The following is a 12,677-nucleotide window of genomic DNA, read 5'->3' on the forward strand; positions in this document are numbered from 1 at the left end:
GCAATGCTGTCTTAGCTTGGCTTGACAGTGATGCATACAAATACCTTGATCATCTTCCGTGTTTGTGTTTTGTGCGCAGCAAGCCAAGGGTATTTAAATACGGGGACAATAAGATGTGTTTAGCAGGGTGCCAGTTAAATCTTTATTAGTCGTTAAGAATTTTAACCAGGATCCACTGAGCAGCGGATCTAAGTAACGCTGCGTAGCCGGTCAGTTTAATTCAAAGGTTGGCTGAAGATGCTGTTGTGATCGCTTTCATCTGTTTGTCTGCAGCCCGGAGACAGATCTCAGGTGTCCCTTTGATTAATACATCTCTTAATTATTCGCATTGATTATGACCAGGTCACATCTGTCCGTGTTCTGTCGGGTTCTTTCTGGTCTCAGACTGAGGTGCCAACAGCAGTCACCTTGGTGCTGCAGCAGGAAATGTTACACTGATGACATGATGAGGATCCCTTCCACAAACCAGGTTTAGGGGTCAGGATCTCTTCTTGATGTACACAGTAAAAATCAGTACAAACTCTAGCTTCAGACCAGAGCTCAGTTTTTGCTGTGTAGCGTCTCACATATGCAGGTCTCTTTGCATTAAATCCAGCAGGCGACATCTCTGACTTTGCTCAAGGTGATGTTGACAGGGTCTGATGAAAGTCTTGGCTGCTGGGGGGTAAAATCTCTGCTGTTATTGAAATGTATTTGCTCAGGTTGTTAAATATACATGTCATGCTTCTTACGTTTGTGTGTACAGTTTGTTCTGATAATGTGATGCAGTGTGTTGTAATATTGTGTGTGTTTGTGGTTGTTTCAGAGCTGTGATGTCATGGCAGCAGCCAGTGTGAGCAGACCTGCTGGGGCCCAGGCCACTGAAAAGTCTCAGCTGATCCTGAAAGGTAATTATCTTTTTTTGTTCATCATATTTACCGACTGGAGCTTAATGTCAGAAATTGTCTCCAGATGAGTAAACACATTCTCTTGAGTTTCTCCGATGCCTCTCTTTTCTTCATCTGCCTACCTCTACGTGCGAGGCAGCATGAAGTCAAATCTGTCCATCTATCATAACATTAAGATATCATGAAAGTTTCTTTATGTATATTTTTAGCTACTTCCTCCTTCCTTCCTTCCTTCCTATGAAAACAATGTGTCAATCTGACACCTCACAGTCTATGTTGTGCTAGTCAGTTTTACACTCATTACTAGTGGTCAGAAGGCCATTTTACAGCCATTCTTCAGTTGGTTTACACAGCTAACCTGCTGTTCAGGCTTTGTTCAGGCAGGATGTGTAGCAGTGTCATGGGATTTAAAAAGTGAAGGACATTAGGACAATTCAGACTGTGTCAGTTAAGTCTTCATTTACTTATGCTGCATTTTGACTCTTATTCTTGTGTGACCTGTGACATCCACTGTGTCATCACTGTCACTGTTCAACAGATGACAGTAAAATTTTAGCTAGTCATCATCCAGTTATTCTTACATTAGAAGCACTGATGCTTGAGTTTGATCACTTCCTCTGATCAGATTTCTTTGTTGTGTTTCATTAACCTGTTCCAGCTCAAACAAGTCACCTGTTTGAACTGAATCATTGGCAAAAATGTAAGACCCAGGATCATGTGAGTTTGCAGAGACTAAAATGATCACACATTATGAGGCTCAGGCAGCTCACAACACCATTAATGGCTCTGTTCAGACCCTTTAAATGTTTACAGTTACATTACTCCAACTTTTGTTTGTATTGAAGCAACATCCTAAATAATGAAGACTTTTCTGTCCATCAGATCAGCACTGCCATCACGTCTGTCAAGCTGTCAAGCTGTCATCAAGTCACACAGGAAAAACAAACGTTGCATTAGACTGATGTAAAATCACAATTTTTGATTGATTTTCATACAAATCTGATTTAGTAATCGCTCCAAAATAGGAGTGTCTTAAAAAAAAAAAAATGATGAACTCTGACTGTCTAGTCCCACTCACTGAACACAGCCCAATGGTTTATATTACCATGATCCCCTTCTCCGTCTGCAGCAGGAAATGCTCTAACAAACACATGGATATCAGTGTATTGTCAAAATGATTTTGAAGCTGTTTTTTTTAAAGTAAAATAGTTCCATAATGTTGCTTTGAATAAGACACCAAATTGCCTTAATTAGGCCTGTCCCATACTGTACATGTTGATGATTCAATGGCCAGTTGAGATTATTATTAAAATGAAACTGTATCTGTAGATAAGACAAAGCAGGAGCCATAAGGTCCATAATAAAGTATATTATGTTTGGTTGGTTGCCTGAGGTTGTTCTCCATGCCACACCCACAACAGTTGTGTGATGGGAGGTACCCTACACTCTTGGTTACCTTGATGAGTGCAATGTTGTCATAACAGGTGAAAATGAAATACAGTTCAAGTCATTTAATACTTCAGTATATTTAGGTTTTATTCTACTACATTGGTGATTTTTGTGTCTATGTCTCACATCAGCCTTGTGTTTTCCTACAATGTGACCAAGGTCTTCCTTTCTACTCCCTCTCCTCTACACAACTAGTCTTATTTTACTCAGTCACAGTTCAGTCACAACCTCTCAGTGACTTTCGCTGTTGATAGTTTGAGCTCTGACTCACCTCCTCATTTCCCTCTCTATTGATCTGCTCTCGACCACTGTCTACCTTTTCTCCACTCCTCCCGCCTCCTCTCACTCTGTTCAAACCTTCTTTTGATTCTTCCATTTCCATCTCTCTGTGTCATTTCCTTCTCCTCTTCAGATGACTGTGAATGAGTCACATTTTATTTTTCCAGATGTTTATGAGTACAGGGATTGTCAGCTCGTCTTAGCCGCCACAGATCTGCTGATACAGGAAGAGGTACAGATAGAAGCCTTTTTCTCTGTCAACATTTATTCATCCAACCACTTGTCCTGATCAGACGTACAACGAGTAACACCGCCAGGCTGTGATTCAGGATGAACGAATCGGCTCTTGTATGACTGGCACATGCTGTAACAAGATTCTCAGCAGGCCCACAAAAATTCAAAGACACTAAGCCTGTCTAAGCCCAGCTGTAGACTTTTTAACCCACTTCCACAGCTCCCAGTGGAGCCGAGATAAAATAAAAAACAGCTCAAAATGCAGAGTTTCATTGCAGGGAGTTTCATTGTATGTGAGTTTACTGTAACAGCTGCACAACTTGTTTCATGAAGGTAGTTAAAGTTCAGCTGTTGGGGAAACTGAATCACAGCATAAACAAACTGGTAAACAGTCGAATTTTTAGACTGTGGATGCACTCTAATGAAGGTCCTGAAAAAGTCTAATGAAAATAACTGAAAGTGGGACCACAGATGTTTTTCTTTCTTCCGCTAGAGGGCAGTGTTTATATTTCTCTTTTTGCTTTCCCTGTCAGAGAAAACCCAGGTTGTGTCTCAAATCCATACAACATGTTTATTCTAAGCAAGTTTAGTGTGTGTCTTGTGTCCACATGGGATAAATGTCAATATGAGGTATAAACTCAAAACCATCAAGTATGAATACTGAAAAACATGATTCTGTTTATCAGCACTATTTTCCCACAAGGCCATGCACAAAGGAAGTCGACAAAAAAACAAATTGTGAATTGTCTGTCTTGTGTACTTACTGTATATTGTGGTGACAGTGATACTGCCAGAACCAGAAATCAGTATCCTTTAACTACTGCAGTAATATGTTTGTCTTTGCGTGTTCATGTGAGGATGTTTCCTCTGTTGGTTGCTCAAATTTAAGGCCTTGTTTTTGCAGATGACCTAATTTTAGTGGCCCCATCTCATTGGCTGGCACAGAGGTAGATAGTACATTATTAAAAGAAATTGTAGCCACAGTGTTATTGACACGAAAGCTAAACCTTTCACCTTTAAGATACACATCAAATTGAGATGCGTTTCCTTATTGCGGTTGGACTATGTCCGCAGTCACAGTGTTTGTGTGTCGCAGTTTTACATTAACTCAGCTCTCTTCCGTGTAACTCTGTGTTTTTGTCGTTTATACCTGATTTAGTGTTACAGTTAGTCCTGCACTCTTTAATGTATTCCTTCATAGCTATTTGCCTTAATGTGTTTCTCTCTCTCTCTCTCTGTGTGTGTGTGTGTGCATGCAGTGGTTTCAGCGAAGCCCCAGTCTCCCAAGCTGCCAAACCGCCACTCTCGGCTCAGCTCCTTCGTCGAGGTGACTGCTGACGGTCTGACCAGTGAAACCAAAAAACAGGCAAACGCAGTGGACATCTAGAGCTGCAATGGAATGAGGACCTCACCCTGTGAGAACATCATTACCCACACACATACTTTATACAGTCCTGTATTTTAGTTGTTTGAAAACTTGCGTAAATAATTATCTAGAACATAAAAATCTGTTGCGTGCATCCTCCTGTGTTGTTGTGTAGTTAGTGATAAAGGAAATGATGAAAAAGGTTCCAAATACCAGAATGTTCCACTGTAGTAGAAGTGCTATAACGTGGCTAACTTTTAGCTGATAATCAGCTGGTTCTGCTGTAAAAATCCAGTTTATTTAAAGTAAAATGCAACTCATTTAAAACAATCTCCCCCTGGTAAAACAGAAAACTCACTTGACTCACAAACTCACAGACATTGTTACAGTAGCAGTAGATACAGAAATTAGAATGATAATAATGATAAAGTGTTGTGTCAGTGAGTTTTTCATGCTGGTATTAGGTCAGCGTACAGATATGCAGTATTTATTGTATTTTTAATAAAGTGTGTTAGTGTGGTAACAGATCTCAGTTGATTGTGTGTGTGAGTGTTGCTTTGTGTTTCACAGCAATGTGACGCCTCAGAGTCGTCTGGATCTGAAGCTGTGGAGCTGCCACACCCTGAGGAAGGAGCTACTGGGCAGCGCCACCATAGACCTACTGGACACACTGCGCACACACGATGGCAAGAGTAAGGACACATATACATACGCACACAAACTTTATACCCATCATATTATACATTATAATATATCCATTTCCCTGCAGTGCACAGTAAGCTGCAGCCTAATTTATAAGCTAAAACAAGCGAGAGACAGGTTTGAATTTACAGCACATGTGCAGGAAATTTAATGTTTCATGTACAGAATTAAAAAGAAAGAAAAATAAAGACACAATAAGATGAGAGGGCAAAAGAAATAAAAGAAAAAATACTATAAGACAAGTCTTCATATTCTCCTGCTGTACTGATGTAAAGTGCACTTCAATAATTAACAAAGTTTTAAAGCAGTGGTTGGATCCTCTGAATGCCTGCAAGCCACACTGGATATGCTTCTTTCCAAACAAGATGTTTACCTTCACAGAGACCAAAAACTAAGGATGTGTTTGGGTGCTCCTTGTAAGGTTTAGGTTTATCACCAAGAAGTTGTCCACAAAGTGTACAGTACAAGTTGTGAGTTTTATTTTTAAAGACATGACGGACAATTGTTAACAGTGTCAGTGTATCGATATAACAGCAGTGAGGTTTATACATTGCAGAGGATATCGTCTGTATCCTCTGAAGGCTGCATTTCTTCGTCACATTCTGAAAATGTTAAAAATGACCCAAATGCAGTAAATTAGTACCAGAACTACAGTCAGTGACTTTCTGGAAGCTGTCTTATCACGTCTCAGAGGAGGTTGAGTAATATGATGTAATGTTCCGGTCATACGCCACCCACCTCAAAGGATGTGCATTCCTCTCTAATTCAGAGTTTTTGGATTCTTAAAGTTTCATGTTCAGGGCTACTATATGCTGGTTATTAAAAATTAAAAACTTGCTGATAAGGTTGCCACTGCAACAGTCCTAATACTGAAGCTATACTTGAATGAAATAATGTGATACAATATTTGAACCTGTGGTAACTGATTTTTGTCCACGAGGAGGCAAGAGAAACAAGTGAACACAACACTTACATATCATCACCTGTTTGATAAGATGAACTTGTTAGCAAACAGTTGTTATCTAGCACTTTGGGATGACTATTATCATTCATTTGGAGTAATGATACTGGTCCCCCTGGTGAACGTTCTGCCAGTGTTTGATAAGTGTGTCTGTTTGCTGTTTGGTGCTCAGCAGGTGTGGTGTTTGTTTTTTGAATTTTGCTGCAGAAAACAGCTGCCTGCTGCGGCCGACTCTGAGAGAGAGAGAGAGAGAGAGAGAGAGAGAGAGAGAGAGTGAACTAAAACTGTAAAATTGTTGGACAACCGATCAATGAGCTGAAGCTCGTAAAGCCGGGGGTGGGCTGTAGATTCAGGTGATGATTGTCCACGAGTGACCCCAGTCACATGTTGTTTTCAATGTCACTGGATATACTGTCATTATAAAAATATACATTTTAGCCACTGTAAATCAAGCAGTGTCAGATCATAGTAAAAGTTACATCTGGCCAAGCATTCAGTGTCACCTCTCAGTGTTTGATGCTATGGAACAGTTTAGTCAGGTGTCAGTCGGACAGTTTTCACTTCCTGACACAAGAAGTGTCACGTCTGCTCCTGAAACCACTCTACAGATCAACAGCAATATTTCAAATCTTATATTCAGAATATTACTTCAGTCATTTAATACCTCTTTTGGTAATAAATGTCTCAGCAGGGTGGCCGTCCACCGATGTGGAAGATAAAACACTGTGGCTTCACACTGTTTCCTCATTTTAGAGCAATAACAGCAAATGTTCAGTTTCCCTCATCTCTCCTCACTCTCTCTCCCTCTCTTCCCTCAAACTCAACTTTTCTCCCTCTCCCCACCACCGTTGTCCTCTACCTTTTCAACCACCCATCCTCTTACTCCGTTTCTCTGTCGTTCCTCCTCCCCCCTCTAGTGGAGAACGTCCAGCTGAGTCTGGTGCTGCAGACGGAGAACAAAGGCTTGGTTGTAGCGGGAGGCGAGCTCAACGTCTGTCTGGACGGCATGGTTGTTGATCTGGGCTCTCTGCCCAATGGCAGCACGGCAGCAGACAGTGAGTCCCGCCTTTACCACACACACACACACACATACATACATACACAGAGGTGAGTGCAATAACACAGAAACGTACAGAGAAACACTCACAGCAGATATCCCTGCTGTAGTGTTAAAAAAAAAGACACACAAATTCCACAGTTCTGATTTTCATGTTTGTTTGTTTTTTTTTTACCACTTAGTTCTCTGAGGCTTAGAGAAATGAGCAAGAAAGAACTGGTTTAAAAAAAAAAGGAGATAAAGAAAAGGATAAAACATAAATTATGTCTCTAGGGAAATAAGGAAAAGAATAAAGGCCAGAAAAGATAATGAATGTAGAAATTTCAATATAAAAACATGAGAGAGAGGCAGAAATTGCTCTACAACCGTAAAGAACAAATCACTGATTTGTTAATATTCTGTATTAAAGTTTACTGAGCACATTTAACATGTAATAAACCTCACACAAACTGCAGGGAAAAGCTAATATCAGGAGGCGTTCTCAGTTTGTGAAAATTCAGCGTTTTGGAAACAGAAGGTTTTCATTCGTTAGATATATTAAAGTGAACATGCACGTACTGTTTTCCCACAGAAATCCAGACAGCTTATTAGCACAGAATACACCACAATACTAAACCATTTCTCCTCCTCTCACTCTTTCCCTTCCTGTCTGTCTTAAATGTTTGTTATATTGCCAACAACCACACACACACACACATATACAGACGCACATCCACATGCATCTGTTTGTACAGTAAGATGTTTGTGTGTCTGTCCACACTGGTAATGAGTGCTCTCCCCACTTGGAAAAAAACAGAGGTTTTATTTTGTGTAAATGACAATTTTCCAAAGTCACTTCTTACCCACAAATCTAACAGTGTTTGTGCCCGTACAGATTTTGGTCCTTTTCTCTGTGAGATGAGAGTGTTTAGTCTTGGCTGTGTGATTTTTTTTGTGGTGACAGAATTGTACATAGAATTTTGTTTTTATTTGACCAATTAAAGTTGGATTTTAAATAGTTTATAATGTTATATTGAAGCCAAAAAACTGACAGGTAAAGTACTTAATCAAAAATCACTTCTGATCTAATAAATAGTGTCAACCTATGAGATGATGTAGTTTAATAAGCACCACATTTATTGTACAGGTGATCAGTACATTGTTTGTAGAATCTCCCAACTTTATTTATTAGTCATTTCAGTCATTGTTTAATAACCTGCAGGAGGAAATGCCTAATTCACTGGATTTAGTCTTAACAATGCTGGGTTATCACTGTATCCTACTTTTAATGTAGAAGATGCACAGTGCACCACTGAAACCTGTCCACTCTGTGGCCTTGAAAGGAGAATTATGAGAGGAAAGGAAAGGAAAGGAGAAATGTGAATAAAAGGGTTATGGTGTAGCTATGGAGCCCACACATGTAGCCATCATAGCTACACATTATTCTGTGTTGTAGCTGATGTCCACCTTTTCAAAAATGTAACTACACTTTGGGGTTACAGCAGCCATGGGCATAGCACAGGGCTGAGTGGATAATAAAGCATCTGTTTTCTTCTCCTTTTCAGTAAAGCTCTTTTCAGACATGGAATACATAACATTGCTGCCATACAGTACAGCAGGAGACTTTTAGTTCATGGACCTTGCCCACAGAACAGCACATTTATGGAAAGAAACAAGGCTTGCACGATATTTGGCACCTGGTGTGCCGAGAGAGAGAGAGAGAGGGTGAGAGTGAGAGTGAGAGTGAGAGTGAGAGTGAGAGTGAGAGTGAGAACAGTGGTGGGTTTATGTTGCTGACCATCCTCAGACCTCCTCAGAAACTGAACAGTGGTGTCTGGTTTATTTATTGATTTTTTTTTTTGTAGTTAAAACATAGTGGTTGAGATAATACATTTATCACAGTGATCTTACATCAGCCTTTATGTTAATCTTAAAGAATTCAATTCAGACTTGTAAAGTGTTACTTTAGATTGCCGTCGTAGTTTTTGCATAAAAGTGACCATGAAAATGGTGATTGTTGGATCCATGTCTCACATAAACCTCATGTTTTCTTTAAGCAGACCAAAAAAAAAAAAACAACTTTCTCTCTCCTCTTTTCTACGCCACTCAATCACTCATCATAGTTTTTACAGACTGATCTGATCTGAGAAGATTCTGCTCTACAGCCTTTAACAGGATCTGTCACTGTCACTGTTTATGAAACTGATCCTATTTAAAAGATTGAAGATAAAGACTGAAAAAATACATTCATTACAGTGACGGTGGAACAAGACACTTTACTCTCTCTCTCTCTCTCTCTGCATGTTTCGATGCTGTACTGCTGCAGCCTTAATGTTAATCTTATATAATTATTCACATCCATTGTGCTGTTTTGAAAGTGAAATGTTATTAGCTCTAGCCTAGTAAGACTGACAGGGTGAGTTTTACATAAAAGTGTCCATGTTGCTTATTCAGACCTGACACTGACATGTAATTAATGTCTGACAAACCCATCTCTACTGCAAACCTTAAAAAAACAACAATAATAGACTAGACAACAATACTATAAAGTGTAACTGATAAGCATCCTTATGCCAAGAATCTGGGTGCTACATCACATCTCCATCAGGCTGTCTGGGTGGAGCGAGCCACAGCTGTCCTTGTGATGAGCTTTTGGATTAGCTTGGACACATCTCTGACCAGAGATTGCAGCTCACCAGGTTTTCTGCACAGGTTGCAGAGACACCTCCTGAGCGTCATGGTCACCTAAGAAGAGAGCAAGATGGGCCAACAAGTCTGTCAGACAAAGGAGTGTGGCACTGTCAGTCAACCTCTAAAGACATCTTTGGCTCAGTTGATGGCAAATAAAGTTAGTTTTTCAGCCTTTTACAGATATCTTGGTATCAATGAATAATTGTTGTACGGAGATGTCAAAGATATAAAGTATGTTTGAGGTAATACCTTTCCCAGCATATTGTAGTCGAATTTTCTTTACTCTAATGTTTATAATAGTATCAGCCTCAGAAATCCAGATTCAGTCAGGCCGTAACGTCTGTCAGAGAACCAGGACTATGTTAATAACCTTTACCAAGTGAAGAACGTTACCCAGTCCTCTCCAGTCATTTACCTGCTTCACCATACATCGGTCCACGTCAGTCTCAACAAATTTCCCTCTTCTGGGCCCGTGTCAGCTAAACCCTGGCAGCAGCTCTGCTCTCTCACCACAATATATGTCTGATCTCTGCCACGACACCCCCAGACCTCATGGTTAGAAATTTCACAGAGCAGACTCAAATTAAAGTCAATTGCACTTTTGCTATTTTAACCCCAGACCCCCAACACATCTCCTTGGAATGAAAGGTTGGCACTTTCCTACTTTTTGAATAATGTATATTGGCCTTTTTCTTGACTAATCTGACTTATTATTATCCGTTTGTTTTTGTTTTTTTGTTTGTTTTTTTTTAATTCAACTTTGTGTATGTGTCTGCTTGAATAGCAAACAGCTCTCAAGTTCAGTTTCTCTGCTGCATTGTGTCAAACCTGACAACATTAGAGACCAGTTTCAAAAAGGTTAGGGTTAGCATATATGTGTATTTATTTACTGATGATGCTGAAGTACTGTGTCCAAGAATAACATGTCAAGAATATTGTTAAACTTTAAGAAATCAGCAGAAAATACTGACAATGTAGTGTGTACCATATCAGCCTTCACCCGCGTGTATTCATTGAACTTTAACAGTGACATTAGACAACACTTAATCTCAGTGTGCATGTGTTACTATTCCCAAACCAATATAAAATCATTTCATATCCATCAGAGGAAGAATTTTTCAACCCTCCACAGACTTATTGACTCTGGGTCAGCGGTATTTTCCGCTTCCAGGCACTGTGCTAACATTTTACCTTCCTTTATGGTTTGGAAGCAAAGACTAGGTGTCTTTTTAACAGATACACAGTCATTAAGCTGCTCTTAAAACCATAGCCAGGTCCATGTGTCCTTCTTCTCTCTGTGCAACACACACACACACACACACACACACACACACACACACACACACACACACACACACACACACACACACATACACATACACATACACACACAAGGCTTTTCATAGAGCGCCTCACAGAGCCCACAGTGTACTCTGCTGAATGAACACAGGGCCAGCAGTAAGGGCCAAGGCCTGCCACAGCATGGGCTGTATAAATGTGTCTCTTTGTGACTGTTTAGATGTGAAGAAAGGTTAAGAGGAGGTGTGTTATGTGTATTTGTGTGTGTGTGTGTGTATGTGTGTGCTGTCGTACCACATGTCCTCACAAGGATGGCAAGATGAGAAAATTCCTGTAAAGGGAGGACATTTTGCAAGTCCTCACTTATGAAGGAGGCTAGTTCAGGGTTTGGATTTAGAATTAAGGTTAATGTAAGATACACAGAGGTTTTCTGGATTGGCTCATTGGTAAAGTACCAATGTTTTTAAGTTCTGAGAGCACAGTTACCATAATCACTGGTATGTCTGTGGCAGACTGTTTTCCCACTGCTGCATGCTAGAGTAATTAGTTTTTAAGTGGATTATAAATAATTAATAAATTATTATTTAATTATTTTTTTTATTAGTCGCCACAAGCCCTAAAGATTGGGAACCACTGTCACGACACAATTGTCTGACACTTTGGGAAATTAATTTATGTGCTTTCTTCATGAGACTCAGATGAGAAGAATGATATCACTCTCACACCTGCATGTTCAAAAATAAGTTATATTTAACAACCGGTTAACCTACCTTAGCAAATGAGTATGTGCTGCAGTCTTTCTTGGCTAAGAGTAGTCACTTCTGAAATGTTGTCATTGTTAGGTTGACTGACAGTCAGCAGAGACTCCTAAATATCACTGCTCCCAATTGAAAGTAGCCCAGTAAAAACATCCCCTAACACTGTAACATGTCATTTTTTCACTTTGGCTTTTACCTTTGGACAGACAGGTGAGCTGTTTACCCCTGTTTTTAGTCTTTATGCTAAGCTAAACGAACCATCTGCTGGCTCCAGTTCCACGTATCTTACCTGACCCTTAGAAGCAAGCCAATAAGCACATTTCCTGAAATGTGGAACTATTCCTTTAAAAGTAAACGACAGGTCAGGACATTAGGGGGATAAATATAGTAAATGGGACAATGCAGTTAAACAAGCTCATGTCTGTAATTTTGATGTGTGTGCAGGTCAGAGGTTAACATTCAGTGAACAGAGCCCTGCCTCCTCCAGGTTTTTAATATGGCCTAGTGTTTGGAGTTCTCTTAAACCTCCACACACGCATGCACATAATCACAGACATCAGGAGCGCTTTTGTCTAATTTGTTTCTGAGAATTGCGTAATTGACTCTCATTTCTTTCAGCTCCGCAGTACAATCGCCTCCTGTGATCCTGAGGCAGAGTGCATTGAAGCAGGGGGGGGTTTCCTCTCTGGGCTTGCAGGGGCAGGGATGGCAGGGGTCGTGTGTGTTTGTGTGTGTCTATACATAAGGAACCCAGGAGAGATGAGTGAACAGAGGGCTGAAGTGTGTCCTCTTAAACCTGGGTTTCAGGTTTCAAGTTTTCACGTTGCACTTGTCTTTGTGCGTGTGTGTTTTATGGTCTCGTCAGTGCAGATGCTGTGTTTTTGAGCTTTATTTGTGGGTGGGTGTGCATGCATATGTGTTTTACATTCTGCAGTGTGTGTGTGCATGCAGGCATATGTGGGCTGCCCTGAATATATAAAGTCTATAAAGGTTGGAGTGTGTTACTGCTGGTGTT

General features: G+C 40.2%; 1 protein-coding gene across 1 annotated transcript in view; it reads left to right on the top strand.

The window, feature by feature from the left end:
• The first annotated feature begins 805 nt into the window (after positions 1-805).
• The window catches only part of wwp2 (WW domain containing E3 ubiquitin protein ligase 2), a 51,523-nt gene continuing 39,651 nt past the window's right edge, over positions 806-12,677 (top strand). The window contains 5 exon segments of the mRNA XM_018703625.1: positions 806-887; positions 4,109-4,204; positions 4,207-4,264; positions 4,786-4,907; positions 6,796-6,933. Of these exon segments, the coding sequence (XP_018559141.1) occupies positions 818-887; positions 4,109-4,204; positions 4,207-4,264; positions 4,786-4,907; positions 6,796-6,933 (484 nt within the window). The 5' untranslated portion in view covers positions 806-817.

The sequence above is a fragment of the Lates calcarifer genome, linkage group LG10, assembly GCF_001640805.2.
Source record: "Lates calcarifer isolate ASB-BC8 linkage group LG10, TLL_Latcal_v3, whole genome shotgun sequence".
Classification (NCBI taxonomy): Eukaryota; Metazoa; Chordata; class Actinopteri; family Centropomidae; genus Lates; species Lates calcarifer.